The sequence below is a fragment of the Girardinichthys multiradiatus genome, chromosome 5 (assembly GCF_021462225.1).
Source record: "Girardinichthys multiradiatus isolate DD_20200921_A chromosome 5, DD_fGirMul_XY1, whole genome shotgun sequence".
NCBI classification, from domain to species: domain Eukaryota; kingdom Metazoa; phylum Chordata; class Actinopteri; order Cyprinodontiformes; family Goodeidae; genus Girardinichthys; species Girardinichthys multiradiatus.
Genome location: NC_061798.1, coordinates 44,251,817 through 44,270,287, shown reverse-complemented (window position 1 = coordinate 44,270,287; position 18,471 = coordinate 44,251,817). Strand labels below are relative to the sequence as shown.

Below are 18,471 nucleotides of genomic sequence, written 5' to 3'. Positions count from 1 at the left end.
AACTAATTAAAACACGATTCGCCCAGACACGAAATGAGTGGAGGACGTAAGGAGAGAAGTATGAAGAAAAAAACGCCCAAAGAACACGATTTTGAAGCCGAACAAATGGAAGAAGAAAGCGGTGACTCGAAGCAGCTCCAGGCCATGTTGGAGGGGCTACACACCATCATGGCAGAAATCTGGGAATTTAAAAAGGAGAAGCAGGACCTCACAAAATTCAAAGATGAATTCAAGGACGAGGTGAAGTGAGAAAGACAACGAATCGGTTTGAGAAATGGTGGAGTGTCTCCTGCACCGGGAGCTGCCGCTACCGGACGGAACCGAGCTGCAGATGCAGCGGGCTCATAGAAGCCTCGGAAAGAAGCCACCAACGGGTGCTAATCCGAGGGGTCCATAGTGGTCAATTTTCTCAAATATGAAACCAAAGAATACATTCTGACCAAAGCTTGGAAAAAGAAAATCGAAGTCGAGGGAAGATGGATATTTTTTGACCAAGATTACCCCACCAAGGTAATAGAAAAACGAATATCCTATTCCGAGATTAAAAAGGCTCTGAAAGAACAAAAAATCCGCTTCCAAACGCCAATGACAATGATGCGGATTCACTTGTTGGATGGCGCCAAGATTTACAACAGCGTGGAGGAGGCTGCAAAAGATATGAGGGGATGAGGACTGAAGATTAAGGACAAAAGCGGCACCGGACCTCCACTGGAGGAGAAAATCCAGAGGGCGCTACTATGGCAGCGCGTCGGGAAGGAACGGAAAACAGACTGCAGGACCACCACTTCAGAGGACACGGGCCGGAATGCAGGGAACCAAGCGAAGGAAAAGCTGCAGGAATTTAAAAGATGAGGACATTAAGGGCATCGAGGTAACTGGCGAATAAATTGTCTATGGATGACGGCCCCCAAAGTTGACCGTTTTCAACGTAAAAGGGTAAGAAGCTGGAAATAGTCTATAAGGGCAGATGGAAGTAATCACCCTTTCCCCCCCTCTTTGGAAACAGGGGGTGAGGGTTGGGTCTTCAGACTTCTCTAAAGTTTAGACAAGACTCGACAGGGGGAATCAATAAACAAGTGACTGTTGGACTTATCTAGCAGGTCAGGAAAACTTATTATGGGTTTAACCAAAGCCACTAGAGGGGGCCTTTTGTTTATGAAAGGTCACCCCCCTCTCTTACCAGCAGGGGGACAGGGCCTCTTGGGAATTTGGCCCACTCTTAGTTCGAAGTTCAGAATTTTTGTTAATTTAATTTTTGTGGATAGGTCGTTGTTTGGTGGAGAAGGTGTGAATCAAATTAAGATAGATAAATAATGGCTAATGATATAACAGTGGTGTCATTGAATGTTAACGGTTTAAATAATATTAAGAAGAGAGATAAGGTCTTGACCAAATTTAGAAAAGAAAAGGTGCAGATCATTCTCCTTCAGGAGACGCATTTATCGAAAGAAGGACATGAAAAGTACAAAAAACTGGGGTATAGAAATTCTTTCTCCAGTTCATGGACAGAAGCATAAAAGGGGAGTTATGACATTGATTTCGAATAATGTTCAGTTCAAATTGTTCAAGGAAATTAAAGACAAAGAGGGAAGATATCTACTGATTACGGGCAAATTGGAAAAACAGTTAATAACATTGTTTAATGTATACGCCCCCCAGAAAGCGACAAGGCACTTTTTGAGAAAATATTTGATCTTATTAATTTGGAAGCAGACGGGATAATAATATGTGGTGGAGATTTTAATGTTGTATTAAATCATAGGACAGATACAACTAGTACAAAAAAGAGTAAAACACAAATCAGTAGATATATGAACACTATGATGTCAGAAATGGCTATACTAGATTTATGGAGAGAATTTCACCCCTCAGAACGGGACTACACCCACTATTCAATACCATATGCTGTCTATTCCAGAATTGATTATATACTAATGAATAAGAAAGAACTACATAGAGTGAAAGAATGTAGGATAGGAGTAACAAATGTCTCAGAACACAGTGCAATTTCTAGAGTCAATTTAACTCTTGATCTCAGTTCAAGAGTGGATTTAATTAAAATAAATATTTTACCATGACTGTTATACCTGTTCCAGTCCTTACCATTGATGGTAGCACAAAAGCAATTTGTAGAACGGGACAAATGGATATCAAGGTTTATATGGAATGGGAAGAAACCTAGGGTCAGATATAAAACACTTTAGCTTCCAAAGGACAGAGGAGGGCTGGGCTTGCCGGGCCTCAAGGAATACTTCTGGGCCGCACAAATTAGACCCCTGGTGTATTGGTGCAATGATGATTATGTTTCAAGATGGAAAAATATGGCAATAGATAGGAAAAGAATGGAAATCAGAAATCTAGTTGCACATAAAGGCTTATTAGGCAAACTAAGTATTGAGCAAGATTTAATAACCAGGAATACATTTGAAATATGGAACACAGTAGTTGACAGTTATAGATTAGAGAAAGACACAAAGAGTCTGAGCTGGTTTGCTTGGGACCTGAGGTGTGGACCGGGGGTTTATGAAAAAGGGTTCAAGCATTGGGCAGATAAGGGGATTACAGCGAAATGCAAAATGCTAGAACAAGATAGGCTGCTGAGTTTTCAGAACTTCAAGATAAAATTTGGACTGGGTGATCATGATCAATATTGATATTTAGAGATAAGAGACTAGCATGAGAAAGAGGTAAAAACTAAAATAAGTACAATAATTGGAATATTTCAGAAGGCTTATGAGGGGAAGAAATGTATAGTTATTTCGGTACTGTATCGGGCGTTGATGGGAGGCAGGGAAACATCTACTGTATATATTAAAGAAAAATGGGAAAAGGAACTGCAGGAACATATAAGTGAGGAAGAATGGTTTAAAATCTGTAAAACGCAGTGTATAGCCACTTGCTCCAAAGTTTGGAGAGAATTCAATGGGAAAAATATAATCAGATTTTTCATAACCCCAAAGATTAGAAGGATGATGGTAACCAGCTCTCAGCCATGCTGGAGACTCTGCGGTCAGATGGATGTAGGCCATACCCACATATTTTGGTCCTGCCTAAGGTTAATTGGATACTGGGATAACATATGTGTTATTTTGAAAAAAATACTCAGATATGGAATACCCAGATCATGTAAGACACTCTATTTGGGGTGTCTTACACACGACATAATTCAAAAAGAAGATGAATACCTGGTAAAAAATCTTGCTTTCCGCAACTAAGAAAGCCATTACAAGATTATGGTACAAAGACGAACCATCAACGGTGGAGCTGTGGCTGGGTATTGTGGAGGAGATCTGTGTGATGGAAAGACTCACTTATAAACTGAAACTGCAAAACGACCAGTTTGTTGAAAAATGGGAAAAATTGAGTGAATATAAAAACAAGGATGATACCACTTTCACAAGCCAAAATGAACATTGATATGGAACAAATGTATATGGATGTATATATGTTGATACCTCTCCACTGTGACTGTTTAAAGAAATGTTCAATAAAAAATAAGTAAAAAAAAACAAATGATGACAAATATGGTAATAGTAGCAATTGAAATCATATAGTTCGGAAACAGTCCTTTTGAGAGTTTCAAACGATCTTTTCACCTTTGATTGAGGAAACTGCTGTGTTGGTTCTGCTTTTGTAACTGTATATTATAGCATTCTGTTGTCAGTGCTTGAAATAAATACAAAGGTCAATGGAACTACTCTGGAAAAGTTTAGGGTGTATTTATTTTGCAGTGGTTTTATAGCCCACATGGATGATTATTTGTAAGCTTCTGTAATGCTTAAATGAGGAGTTCCACAAGGCTCCATTCTTGGTTCACTGCTGTTTTTTTTTTATAGATGTTGTCTTTGGGTTCCATTTTTAGGAGATATGAAATCATTTTCTATTGCTTTACTGATGATATTGAATCAATTTACCCTTAAAGATAAAAACAAGTGACTCTTTGAAACATTTATTGCATTGTCCTAATAACATTAATCCATTGCTGAATTTAAAGCGCTTTTAGATACTATATTTATTTGACCTTAAACATGTGCTACATGTTTTGTTCTGTTAATTCCTACTGATTTCTCACTTTGTGGTTTTATTGTTTTACAAGTTATTAATTCAAGTCTTGGTTATGTTTAATCTGTGCAGTGCAGCATTTTGGTCCAAATTTTAATTTGTTTAATGTTAGAAAAATACACATTGACATTAGAAGGTAAAAGGAAGCAGGTGTTCAGTAGTTTGTTCTTCTTTCTTTCAGCTGTATTTTGGGGCGACATTGCCTTAGATGAAGAGGACCTGCAGATGTTCCAGATCGACAGAACAATAGACCTCAAACAACACACACACATGCGTTCACACTCCCGACAGGGACATACTTCAGGTGAGTGGATCCATTAAATCTGACTCACACGGATTCACTGTCATGTAGTGCTGTGTGTTCAACAGCTGCCGAAGAGTAGCTTAAAAATAGAAAGATGTCAGATTATGTCACGCATGCATGTCTCTGTTTTGAATTTGTTTGCATTTCTTTTGAATCAGGAGGTCTTGGGGAACATGAAACTGTTAAGAGAGGATCGTTATACCTTCTGCTGGAGAGGATACGCAGATTTGGCTTTGGTAAGCAATCTGAAATTCACACTTGTATTGATTTTTATCTGTAGAGAGGGACAAGGTCTTATTGCTCTTTTGTGCCATTAATTAGTCAGTCTCCATTGTTTTAAAACAGCAGAAGATAATAGAGGGACCTGTGACATATACCTGCATAAAGTTCATTTGCGTCCGCAAAGCAACAGTAGACACATATGTGCATACCTTTAAGATTCAGCTCAGTGGTTACAAGACATAACCATATATTTGAGAACATACTTGAGCATCAAATTGCAGCATCAGGGGGATAATACTTTATAGACATTTGGAGCCAAGAAGACTAAAACAATTAAGAGAGCAAGGTTAACTCTTATCACTTCATTATCAATATGTCTGAGAAAGTGTTTACCACTCTGATTTAATGACAGAAAAAATCAATCAGTAGATTTTAGTAATGCTGAAATGAATGCTAAATGTCTCAGGTTTCTTTAAATCCAAGCATTAGGCTTGGACCCCTGCTTTTTGTAAAGAATCGATATTATGCAGCCTCTCAATGATTTCCTGTTGCACATTGATTATTTTTGTGATACATTTTATGTTTTGAAATAGTTTGAATAGTGATGGTGGACGTGATTCCTTCCATGTATTTGTAGTAATAAAATGAAGACCAACAAACTGCCCTTGTGCAACCAAGAGAACTGGACAGAAACCATTTCTAGTAAAGTTTACTGATTCCATGTTTAACGAATCAAGAGTATTTATTCTTTATTCTCTGTGCAAGTTTTCAAAGTTATACTACAACGCATTGTCTGTTAAGTCAGCAGCAGACATAGTAAACAAAAAATTAAGGTTGCAGGCATTTATTTATGCAGAACTCTCTGAAGGTCCAACCACAGCATTTCAATCAAGTTGAAGTCTGGACTTTTAAATCTTCATTCTTTATTTTGACCTAAGATCTGACTCTAAAATACTTTTACGGAGGAGTTTATGATCTATTCAGTACCTGCAAGGTGTCCTGTGATTATAAAACAAGCCCAAATCATCACCCATCCACTACCATGCTAATGAGGTGCTTGTCGTGATATACTGTGTTTGGTTTCTCTGTCCAAATGAATTTGTTCCAGAAGTGTTGTGGTTCATTTAGACACAGCTAAGTTATGCTGCCATATTTCTTTAGGGAGAAGATGCTTTTCCCTAGCAGGACTTCCAAACGAGTCGTATTTGTTCAATCTTTTTCTGATTGTCTTGACATAAACTTTTTCATGCTAACTGAAGCCTGCATAACCTGAGTTGGAGCTCTTGGGGTTTTATTTAGCAAGGTTCTCTGAGCATTGCACTGTCTGACCTCAGGTTGAAGTTGCTCAGATGTACACCACAAGATTGGCAGCTTACATGTTTCTCACTGTAGAAGGGTAAACCTCAGCCTATGTGGAAATTGCCTTATAACCCTTTCCAGGTTCATGGGCAGCAACATCTGCTTTTCTAATGTCATAAGTGATGTCTTACCCTATTGGCATTGTCTTAACACACAACTGTATGCTCTACACCAGTAATCTGACAAAGCCTGACTTTGACAGAGGTGGTCACAGTGATAATAATCAGGAAATCAAGCATATGTGTTTTGCAGAACATATCTGTAAATTTCCTCATAAAATCCTATGGAAGCAACAAAAATGTACTTAGTTCTTCACACAGCTTTGCTTCATCTTCATGTGGAATCTGTCATGTGTTTTTGTATCGTTGGTGTTTTATTTAAATTCTTAAAAACATGCAAATTTTTTATCATGTTTTGATATATAAAACCATAGAATTGAAATTCATTGGTTTTTCTTTATACCTCTTTTTTAAATTTTATTATGGCTTTTCTCATTTTACCCTATATTAGACTACATACCAAAGAATGAAAGCAAGGGAGCTGCCAGTTCAAAAACCCAAACCTGGAAAGGTGGCAATCCTAGTGAGTCTGCAAAGAGCCGTGTTCCTCGAGCAGCCACATCCCGAGCTGAAAGAATTTGGCCTGGGGGAGTCATCCCCTACGTCATCGGAGGAAACTTCACTGGTAACAACTCCGCTGGACTGCTGTCCCTCACCACTCAGCAGTATAAATACACACCGAGTGTGATTGTGTAAAGGTAGGATGTAAAATGTGTGTGTTTCAGGTAGTCAGAGGGCCATGTTCAAGCAGGCAATGCGTCACTGGGAAAAACAGACGTGTGTTACTTTCATTGAAAAGACTGATGAGGAAAGCTACATCGTCTTCACCTACAGACCCTGCGGGTAAGAGTGGAGGAGTTCTTTGTATATCTTGGATTGTGTGTATGGTTTTGTGTATGTACCTAGAGTTCACTAGTGACCTTGTCACAGTGAAAGACGATATGGTCACTCAACAATGGCTTTGCGTTCCTTCCTGTCCTGCTCCTGTTTCCCCATCCTACCAATCACGCTGCTCAGTTTTAAGTGTTTGTATGTTCGGGCAGCTCTTTTGTTCCTGCTCGGCAGAAGTGCATTGTTCTGTCGAGTGGCAGCATGGTGGGGTCAGAGTGTGTTTGTACAGTGGTGACACTTCACTCACTGGATGTTGTAAGTCGTGAGGCTTACAGTGACTGAGGACATTCAGGTTTACTGCTTCAAGAAACTGTTGAAACTGTGCAGACGGTTGAAAATTAGGACATGAGCACTAAATTTGATTATGAAGTATTAATGGTTGTGAGAAAAGTACCAAAGCATCATCCTCATTCTGATGCTCTAAGTTTTAATCATGATTTAAATTTACAGTACCTTGAAGAAAATTTTCACATTTTGTCACATTTCAACTCAAACTTCAGTGTTTTATATTTGGCTTTTATAAGAATGGACCAGCACGAAATTGTTGGTCCATTCTTATAATTTCTACATCTCGAGGGGAAATGTTGATTCCGTCATCCAATAAAGGGAATGGTACAACTGCAAACCTGCCATGACGTCCACCTGAACTGACAAACAGAGTAAGGAGAACACTCTGGAGAGGTTGCAGAGATTCACAGCTTTGGTGGGAGAATCTGTTGACAGGACTATTAGTTGTGCTCTCTTGTAATGTTTCCCTTGTTGAAGAACCCCATTTATAAAGGAAAGTCATAAGAAGTCGTATTTGCAGTTTACCAAAAAGTAACGTAAGGGGCACAGCAAATGTGGAAGAAGGTGCCCTTCCTCGATAGTGTCCTTATGGTGAAATATGGTGGTGGCAGCATCATGCTCTGGAGATGCTTTTCTTCAGCAAGGCCAAGAAAGCTGCTCAGACTTGATTGAAAGATAAGTGGAGCTAAATACAGAAAAATCCTAAAAGAAAACCAGTTAGAGGCTTCAGATGCCTTGAAGGGGACCTAAAAGTTAAAGTAAGAATTTTCAGCTTGTCCAGACCTTGCTGCAGATGTTTGGACATGCTAAAGGCAGTCAAGAAAAGTGCATTAAAATAGTCTAGATGACATGAAATAAAAGTATGAATGAAGTATGAATGATCATCTTAAGTTCCTCTTTTGACACCAACCTTCTTAGTTTGGAAATTTTTCTCAAATGATTAAACCGTTTTGGTTTGATTGACCTTCAATAAACATTAATTAGTGGAAAACAACACCTAAATTCCTTAAATTTGGCTTGACGCCAAAGCTCAAAAGTGCAACCTGTTGCTTGAGCAGAGGTTATCTGGGGCAATGATAAGACACACAAGTGATGTTCACAGATGTTCTCCTTGTCTAATCTGACTGAGCTTGAGCTGTTTTGCAAAGAAGAATGGGTAAAGGTTTAAGTCCAGGTGTCCAAAGGAAATAGAGATATACCCCAAAAGACCTGCAGCTCTAACTGCAGTTAAAGCTGCTTCTACAAAGATTTGACTCAGGGAGGCTGAATATGAAGCCAAATCATATTTTTCAGATTTATTTTATTACTATTATTTTAATATTATTTTCCTTCCATTTCACAATTATGCACTGCCTGTGGCTGTAACATCAAGACATCAAGGAAATGTGAAACGTTTAATGGATATAAACACTTTTTCACAATAAAAATTCTGTTTTATACATATATTTTCTATATAATATCACATTTTTTAATCAGCTAACAATGGATATACCTGCATGATTAAATTAAGATAATAAAAAAGGTTCCAATGCATCTATGTTTCTCACTTCTAAATGCCACATATGGATATTCAACCCATCTGTAAAAAATTGTCTTTGCCCTATATTTATTCACATTTATGTTGCAAATTCTCCTTCCCTGACACCTAAACCTTACCATGCAATCAGCTCAATAGATAACTTTAATCAGATTTGCTGATGGCAGCATTATGGTATTGAGTAAATATGAGCTCTTGCCCTCTCCTGTAATGTATGTGTTTGCAAGTTAATTGTTAATAAAGGGAAAATTATTGCTGTATTGTTCTTTTGTTCACTGCTAAATCTGTGTTAAATGTGCCGTGTGATCTTTATACTGATCCATTTCAGGTGTTGTTCCTATGTTGGTCGTCGCGGCAACGGACCACAAGCCATCTCCATAGGGAAGAACTGTGACAAGTTTGGCATTGTGGTACATGAGCTCGGCCACGTCATTGGCTTCTGGCATGAACACACGCGGCCTGACCGTGACGATCATGTGACCATAATCAGGGATAACATCCAGCCAGGTGAGACTCATTACCCTGTGTGACCCTGAGACTTTAGTGTCTCTGTGGTGTCTCCTATTTATAGACAGCGACAGTGGTCACAAAAGGTAAACGCAAGTTTTTTAAATTCACATTCATACCTGTGTTCCAGGAAGAAGTGTGAATGGATCTTTTAATGACTGTGAAGTCGCCGAGATGACTGTCACTTCCATCTGTCACATTTACACCATCCCACCCCTCTGCACTTTCATGCAATCTGACAGGTGTTGCATCAAATTACGGGGCAAGACATTTATTTAGAAGCATCATCACTTTCAACGAATGCCCCTTTCAGGTTCTTTTACAGCACTGTGCAGAAGTTCTAAATCACATCTAATATTTATGATTCCAAATACCTTAACTCTTCAAGCTAGTGGTCTTGATCACTATACTTCTTCATTATAATTAAGAGAAAAAAAGGCTTGAAAACATCAGTCTGTGTAGTAAATCTATATATGTTTTACTTAGAAATAAATTGACTTTACAGTAAAATAATTTATTAAATGTGTCAGTACTTGTAAAAATAGACCAAAAAAATCGCTTGCAATTCAATCCTGTTAATTTCACTTAATGAATTACAAGAGTTTATTGGGCTCGAGTACAGAGTCTTGACTGTGCCGTTGCTCAATCCCCCAACACCAGTTCAGTGCACCTTACCCAAGCTGCACAGTTTAGATGGTTCTTTGCTACAGAGTTCTGTATTAAAAACCACAGGAGCACGATTTTAAATGCAAATTAGACAATTTATTTTATTATAATAATTATTTGCACAAATCAGGTACACCTCTTTGGAAAGAATTGTGAGTTTTACCTTTTGTAACATCCATGACCTGTTTTTCCCCTTTTCTCCTCCTGCCCTAAAATTTCCATCAGCTTTGAGCAGAAAGTATTTTTCCAGTGCAATCTGAAAAAAGCTCTGATCTTTGCCAATGAAAATCTGTTTGCTCTGGCTGTAACTTACATACATATAATAACTATCATCCCTTGGGTTTTGAAGCATTTTTATGTCTGAATGGTTCATAGAGTACAGGTAACTGGCTTACCCAGACAAAACAACACTCCTCTGAAAATGCCCGGTTCCTGATGTGAAATTGGACAGAAAAGCAAAAATGTAAGACCTCTAGGAAGTCTGAAGAGCTGCTGATCAAGACCACTTTCAAAGAATGAAAACATGACCACTTGATTCAAAATGTAAAGAAGTAAAGTGTGGCTCAGTATGAAAACTTTGACCAAAAATCAATGTTTTTGTGTGGTTTTCTTGAGAAAATATATCTCATAGCCACAGAAAGCTCTATGGAAGTATAAAAAAAGATTAAGCATCCTAAAGCCTCAATATGTTGAAGGATTACACAAGAAATTTGCCAATGGTCACAAGATAGTGACTTTTATATTATCAAGCCAAATTTGGCATTTTCACAAGAAAACCACATTACAACAACCCTCTCAAATAGGACCTCTATGATGGTTAGTTGTGTTAAACGTGGTTTTTGTTTAATGGTTTTTTTAACTAATGTTTACTTTAACATTTCTAATATTTGACAATCCTGTAGTCAAGATAATGCAAAATCTGTGTGCCCAGGTCAGGAATACAACTTCCTAAAGATGGAGCCAGGGGAGGTGAACTCTCTTGGAGAACCATATGATTTTGACAGCATCATGCACTACGCCAGGAACACATTCTCACGGTAACAGCTCCAACGTTTACTGCTATGGTTTGTTTTTACATCGTCACAATCTGCTTAGAACCACTTTTCTTAACAGTAAAATCTGATGATGTGATGCTGATGATTGTTTTGAGCATTTCCCTGTGTTGAAGGTTTATTTGTTGAATAAACCTTCAAAACCTTGATGAGCTCCATTGCAGAGTGTGGATGAAGTAGGAGTGTTTGCATTAACTATTGGCATGTCTACATCCAAACCCTCACTTATGGTGATCAGATATGGATCATGACCAAAAGAATCCTCTGTTGGGTGCCCGGGCTCAGTCTTACAGACAGGGTGCAAAGGTCAGTCATCCAGGGTCAGCTCAAAGTAAAGCTGCTGGTATAAACATCTGATCAGGATGTCTCCCTGGGAAAAGACCCCAGAGCAGAACCAGAACCAGTCAGAAGAACTATGAATTCTAATGTAGGCTGAGAATGCCTCCAGATTCTCCAGAATATGTTAGAGAGTGGGAGAAGGATATCTGGGTCTCCCTCCTGGATCTGTTATCCCCACAATCTGATTACACAAAGGATTAGACAATAGATGGATATTTTGTTTTCGCTTTTACAAAGTTTTCATCTAAGAGGGTTTGGATCTTATTATAAAAAAACGATACAACATATTTCTAACCTTTATTTAAAAACTACAGTTTGACCGAAATATTTCTGTTCCTTAACCGAAAATCGGTTTGAGACCTTAAGCTTATCTGCACGTGAGTTCTGCAGCACGTCACTGATAATGGCTACAAAAATGGTTTTGGAGTGGCCCAGTCAAAGCCCAGGCTTAAATCCGAATGAGTAACTGTGTCACGACCTTAACCAGATCATTTGTGCTGGAAAATCCCTCCAGCGTGGCTGAAATTTCATTCTCAGTTATGTAAATGAGTCATTGCCAGTTGTTGCAAAAGCTTGATGACAGTTCTGCCCCCAAGGGTGGCACATTTAGGTTTGGGGTTTACATTTTTCATATAGGACCGGGTTGGCTTGGATCGCTGTTTTTCCTCTAAGAAATGAAATCATCATTTAAAAACAGCATTTCGCATTTATTCAGGTAATCTTTGTCTAATATTAAAGTTTGTTTGTTTATCTAAAAAAATTAGGTCTGACAATAAAACCAAAAAAGGAGAAATCTGTAAGAGGGGTCAATACTTTTTCATTGCATTGGATCACTCTTTTTTAATTTTTCCTCTTTTATTTTGGAAGGATTGGAAGAAACAAATATGACCTAACACATAGTCCTGCTTGTGACCATTAAAATGAAACAATATTTTAAGAAAATTTAAATGAAATCCACAAAAATAACAAATTGTTTGTTAAAACTGATACTGCTTTTATATTGTTTTATTATCTTTTCAGAGAAGTCTCTCTCATTTCCTACTAGAAACAAACTTCTTGGTGAATAAGAATTCCAACAAAGGGCTGGCTTTCCTGGAATTAGAGAGAATTCTTTGACCAGAATAAGTAATAATATGCTGTGCTGATGGCACATTTATGTTGTGAGGTGGAAAATATAACGTTTGCTCTCTGCTCGGCAGTGGGATGTTCCTTGACACGATCCTTCCATCCAGAGATGAAAATGGGGTCCGACCGGCTATCGGCCAGCGAACCAGGCTCAGCAAAGGAGACATTGCACAGGCAAGGAAGCTGTATAGATGTCCAGGTACTGATTTATTTATTTACTATGATGTTCCTGTACTTTTGGGAATATGAATATGCGTTTGTCCTTCTAGTAAGGAAATAAAAGATGATGACGCTGATTAAGCTGTTTGCATGTTTAATATGAAATCCCACTCTGAGAAACAGATGTGAAATTGAAATTTAGTCATCTGTTTCTCCACGGGATCTTTCAACCTCTTCACACACACACACACACACACACACACACACACACACACACACATACCCATCCGTGTTTTACTATCTTTATGAGGACTTTTCGGTTACTTCCATTGACTTCCATTCATTTTCCTTGATTTTTAGTGCCTAACCCTGACCCTAACACTAACCCTAACCAGTTAATACCTAACCCTAACCCTAACAATAACTCAATTCATACCCTAGTCCTAAACCTAACCCCTGTCCCAAGAACGGAATTTGAAAAAGTGAGGACCAGGAAAATGTCCTCACTTTGTCAAAATGTCCTCACTTTGCGATACAAATACGAAAAATGGTTCTCACTCAGCAACAAGTACAAGAACACACGCACACACACACACACACACACACCTATACACACACGTGCACACACGTGCTTATTCATATGTTCAGTTCTTTAGCACACCTGCGCAGTTCTGGCATTGTTCTGGTCCCTGGCGAGGAGGTTTTTGACGTGATCTGCAGCTGCTCACTGAGCTGTGGTGCAATGTTGTAAAAGTTTCTGAACGTAAATGGTACCATTTAGCTCTCAGCTCACACGTGCACACGCACACACACACACACACACACAGACACACACACGCATACACACACACCACAGACTCACACACACACATATACACCAAATAGACAATGATGCAGTATGAGAAAACCAGTAAAGATAGGTCACCGTTTTAATGTGTTTTTGGAGTTGAATATGTACATTCTTTGTCTGTTTCTGTTAATTTTATTTGTTCCTTTCATTAAACCGCCCATAAAAAGCAAGTACAAACAACTGTGTCTCAGTGTACACTATAATCCTCCAGTGCTACGATTTATTACTGGAGAAAGACCGAGACTGTATGAATGTACGCCAGCTGGACCCAGATACAACTTCAACCCCATAAGGTCATTTTAGGGTGCTACCATATTCACTGACAGATGAACAGAGCCCTGGGGCATTGTGAGGGGAAAGACAGCATGCATGATGGGACAGGAGGGGCACGTTTTGTGACCTCCTTTTGAGAGACAGCAACAGCGTTATGCTCAGAATGAAACGAACAATGGTCAAATCATTTTCTGTGAATGCCCGACTCAGCTGTTTTAGATTTGTCAGACGTCCTTAGAGTGACAAATTACAAGCTGGATATTCGTGTTCACATCCATTGCATGACTGTTTTACAGAGGAATGTTCAGTTCAGCTAAATTTCGAAGGGGAATACAGAAAATCAAACCTGCACAACATAGTCTCTAACATGCAACTTCATCTGTGTGTATTGCAGCTTGTGGAGAAACCCTTCAAGAGTCAACCGGTAACTTCTCGTCACCTGGTTACCCCAATGGATACCCCTCATACACTCACTGTGTCTGGAGAATATCTGTTACTCCTGGAGAGAAGGTGCACACACACACACACACACACACACACACACGCACGCACACACACACACAATAAGAATAAGAGAGCGGTGATGGGTTGATCAGGCCTCAGCTACACAGATATTACCTTCTTTCTCTGCTCTGTCACCAGTCTAAAGATCCAGACTAGTAGTTTCCAACCCTGGTACTCAGGGCTCACTGTTCTTCACGTTTTAGATGTTTCTCTGCTCCAGCACACCAGAATCAAATGATTCTATTACCTTCTTAGCACACCTCGAAGTGCTGCAAAGGCCTGTTAATCACCCATTTATTTAGGTCCAGTGTGTAGAGTCAGGGAAACACCTAAAACATGCAGGACTGTGGGTTCTGAGGACCAGGATTAAAAACCATTGGTCTAGAGTAATCACAGTACCTTTGACATGGATTCAATGCCTTATGTTTGTTTTGCTGTACCTTTTGGTCCTCCAGATTGTTCTCAACTTCACCACCATGGATCTATATAAAAGCAGCCTGTGCTGGTATGATTACATCGAGGTCCGGGATGGATACTGGAGAAAAGCTCCACCGCTCGGTAAGATCAAGACACTGAGACTGAAGGGAACTGGAGCAAAAACTGATTTTAAATAACCAGGCTGTTTCTGCTTGTAGCACCTCAATTTAAAAACATAAAATTTCCTCAATCCATTTGAGACTAATCATTCTATTGTCTTTCTGACATTACAATTACTTCAAACTTGTGACCATAAGGGCAACAACGACATTACATAAATGTTTTGTTATGAATCTGATCCTGGGACCAACAGCAGAAATGAATCTAAATCAGCAAACACACACGAAGACTTACCAGTTACTAGATTATTCAGTTTTATTTATTGAAGCATAGTACAAAAAACTAATAATTTTCATTAAAAAAATAGTGAGTCAAGAAGTGCAGAGGATTGGCAAAGAGAAAGGTAATGAGGTGGATAAAGAGTAGAAGAGAAGTTAGTTTGATCACAGACTTTAGAAGAATGGACATGTCCAGGAGAAAGAGAAGGGACATTTTTCTAAATACCTGAGAATTGGGGGATGTCTGAAAAATAGAAAAGCTGTTTAATTTTACATATTTTAAAGAACTGAGGTGATGTATACAGTTTTAATGCAAGGGTCTGTAAAATGCAGTCTGTAAATCAGTTGGCATTTGATTGAGATATTTCCCTTTTTTGTATGAAAAAAACCAATTAGTATTTTCAGACTTTATTTTTAATGTCATTGTCTAAATGTTGTATTCATCCACCCATCCATTCTCCTTTCCTTCCTTCTGGTCTGAAAACTCAAGAAATTCAAAAACGTTGGTGCAGATCTTTAGAAAAGAGGCGATTATCAGTAAGCAGCAGCATGGTTTCATGCCGAGAAAGAGCAATGCAGATGTAATGTTTGCTTGGAAAGTGTCATAGAAGTATAGAGAAGGTCAGAAAAAAATCACACTGTTGTTGTGGTGCTGAATTAGGAAGTAAAGTGGGGTAGAGAAACATGTAAAGGTGCTGAAAAACATGTATGAGTACAATGAAACAGTGGTAGGTGTGCGGTAGAAAAGGCAAATTATTTGAAGGGAGAGGTAGGGTTGCATCAGGGATGAGCTCTGCGCCCCTCCTTGTTTCCAGAGATGATGGACACGTTGACTGTATGTCAGCAGGTGGAACAGCACCTGGACAGATGGAGGCATGCTCTACAGAGAAGAAGAATGAAAGTCAGTTGAAGCGAGGCAAAACACGTGTGTAAATAAAGGGAGGCAGGTGAAAAAGTAAGGGTGCTAGTACTACTGAAAGTTGATGAGTTTAAGTACCTGTGGTCAACCATCCAAAGCATCTAGAAGATGAAGAGAATGCAGACAGAATAGAATGGGTGGAGACAAGTATTACAGAAGAATAGGAGCTAGAGTTAAATTGAAGGTTTAAAGATGGCAGTGAGATGTGCTGCATTTGTTTGAAATTTTGGGGTTATTGGATTGTGCAGCTGGAGCTGATGCCATCTAAACTTTGTAAAATTAAATTGTTTAAATACAAAATCTTCTTAATAGTCAATACTTAAAAGGATTTTGTTGATTTGCTTTTGTGATTCACAGGCAGGTTTTGTGGAGAAAAAATCCCTGAAGTTTTGATTTCAGCTGACAGCAGAATGTGGATCGAGTTTCGCAGTAGCAGCAACTGGGTGGGCAAAGGCTTTGCTGCTGTTTATGAAGGTAACAGCTTCAATAAATTAATCAGACAAATTACCAGTTAACGTGCATATGCATCCAGATATAGTATAGGTCTATGTTTGATGATAAAACATACCCACACTCTGAATTTGATGACTTTTAAGATTAGTTTCATTATTCATAGTGTACACAGAATACGTTTCAGGGGTTCGTGGTCAGCACAGGTTAATGCTAACTCATCCTGTCTGTCTGCCTGCTGTATTGCTTTCTCTTGTCCTGCTCAGCGATCTGTGGAGGGGAAATCACCAAGGACACCGGGCAAATTCAGTCTCCCAACTACCCCGATGACTACAGGCCCTCCAAAGAGTGTGTGTGGAGGATCACTGTGTCTGAGGGATACAATGTTGGACTTAGCTTCCAGGCCTTCGAGGTGACCCACTCCCTCTCTGTGTGTGTTTCTGAGTGTATGCTTGTCGCTGTGTGCATGAGCTCGGAAGGTCTGGGTCAAATTTCACGCTTGAATCTAAACCACTTTCTATGACTGTACGGACGAAGGTTTGAGGAAGAATCGGTATCCACAAGCGTCCATCAGTGAACCACTGATAATATAGGAATGTGCAGTAAATAAATCGTACTTAGTTTCTAGTAGTCGTCATTTGTTTGAAACAGCCCCTTCCACACTTGTTGGCGCTTGATGAAAATGTCTAACGAAGAAGGTTGATTATGTGTCTGGTGAACCAGTTGATCTGGTCAGATGTTTTCAATCATTATCCTGTTCAAAAACTCAATGAATTTTGCACTCTAACAAGGTTCCTAGGGCCTTTGGAAGAGATATAGGCCCACAGCATGAAAGGTCCTCCACCAGGCTTAACAGCGGGCCTGAGATACATGTCCACGTATTCATCCATTGTTTCAGGCCAGGCCTGCCAGCAGTGTTTGTTGGTAAAAAGCTCAATCTTTGTCTCATTGACAAAAAAAACATTGTTCTAGTTAAAGTCCCATGAGGCATTTAATGAACTCCACACCTTTTCATTTGTGATTTTAGGACAGAAATTTTTTTTTCTGGTGTTTCTCTAACAGGTGATTGACACCTGGGGTCCTCTCTTACACTCTCTACTCTTCAGCTCACCCTTCAGTTATTGTATAGGATTTATGTCTGGGAACTTAGATGGCTTTGAATGATTTTGTGTCTGGAAAACTATTTGTGTAATAATTTGGTCATAAGTTCTGGATCCTGCTGAAAATTAAATAACAACCTACAGAGTTTTCAATTTTTCTGGCAAAGGCTGCAGGTTTTTCTATTTAAAAGGTCTGGACGTTTCGAAGAGTTCATGATACCATGCAACAAGGTTCTCCTAGCTTTCAGGAGAGAAACAGGCCCACAGAATTACATATCCTCCACCATACCTAACATTAAGTATAAGGTGCCTTTTTATATATACGTGCTATGTTTAAAATCAGACCCACCTGATGGTTTGTTACTGCAAAGTTCTATTCTTCTGTGGAAAGCACATGGTTCCAGTTAAAGTCCCAGTGGAATTTTGTGAACTCCAGACCTTAACATTTGTGATAGTAGGACAGAAAAGGCTTTTTATTGGTCTCCCAAACAACTGACTGACATGAAGGTAGCAACTAATGGCTCTGTAACCCCAAGATGCCACTCTTTGCTGCAGTTTCTTACAGTCACCTTTTGAGGAAAGCCACCTCCTATCATTATTTTAAGCCTATTTCCACATCTTTACTAGATTCAGGCCTGGATTTAGAAGGATGTTGACTCCAGTATAGAGGTAGTCTTGGTCCTCTACCAGCACAGGTTTCTTTTCTCATGCAAATTATTATATACTGAGAGTTAGGTACTTGAGGTTTTGAGGCTTTGTCGACATGAAAACAATCGTACTTTTTTATTTCCAAAATCTTTTTATGAACAAGGCATAATGTTTAGGTTTGTCTTCTCCCATACATATAAAAAAGAAATACTCAAGATGTTTTATGCCTGAATGTGGTGATGAAATGCAGTCACTGAAGCACATCAACATTTACAGAAGGGTGTAGCATGTTCTTTTTCTAAAAATGTTTTTTATAGGCACTAGTGGCCTTTATTTTTCACA

At 39.0% G+C, this 18,471-nt stretch overlaps 1 protein-coding gene across 1 annotated transcript in view; it reads left to right on the top strand.

Moving 5' to 3' along the window:
• Window positions 1-18,471, top strand: part of tll1 (tolloid-like 1) — an 84,576-nt gene that overhangs the window by 27,083 nt on the left and 39,022 nt on the right. Inside the window, exons 2-12 of the mRNA XM_047366840.1 lie at window positions 4,244-4,366; window positions 4,525-4,602; window positions 6,458-6,631; window positions 6,732-6,849; window positions 9,051-9,229; window positions 10,827-10,932; window positions 12,486-12,610; window positions 14,088-14,203; window positions 14,653-14,755; window positions 16,289-16,405; window positions 16,648-16,793. Coding sequence (XP_047222796.1) covers window positions 4,244-4,366; window positions 4,525-4,602; window positions 6,458-6,631; window positions 6,732-6,849; window positions 9,051-9,229; window positions 10,827-10,932; window positions 12,486-12,610; window positions 14,088-14,203; window positions 14,653-14,755; window positions 16,289-16,405; window positions 16,648-16,793 — 1,385 coding nt within the window. The remainder of the gene's footprint in view (window positions 1-4,243; window positions 4,367-4,524; window positions 4,603-6,457; window positions 6,632-6,731; window positions 6,850-9,050; window positions 9,230-10,826; window positions 10,933-12,485; window positions 12,611-14,087; window positions 14,204-14,652; window positions 14,756-16,288; window positions 16,406-16,647; window positions 16,794-18,471) is intronic.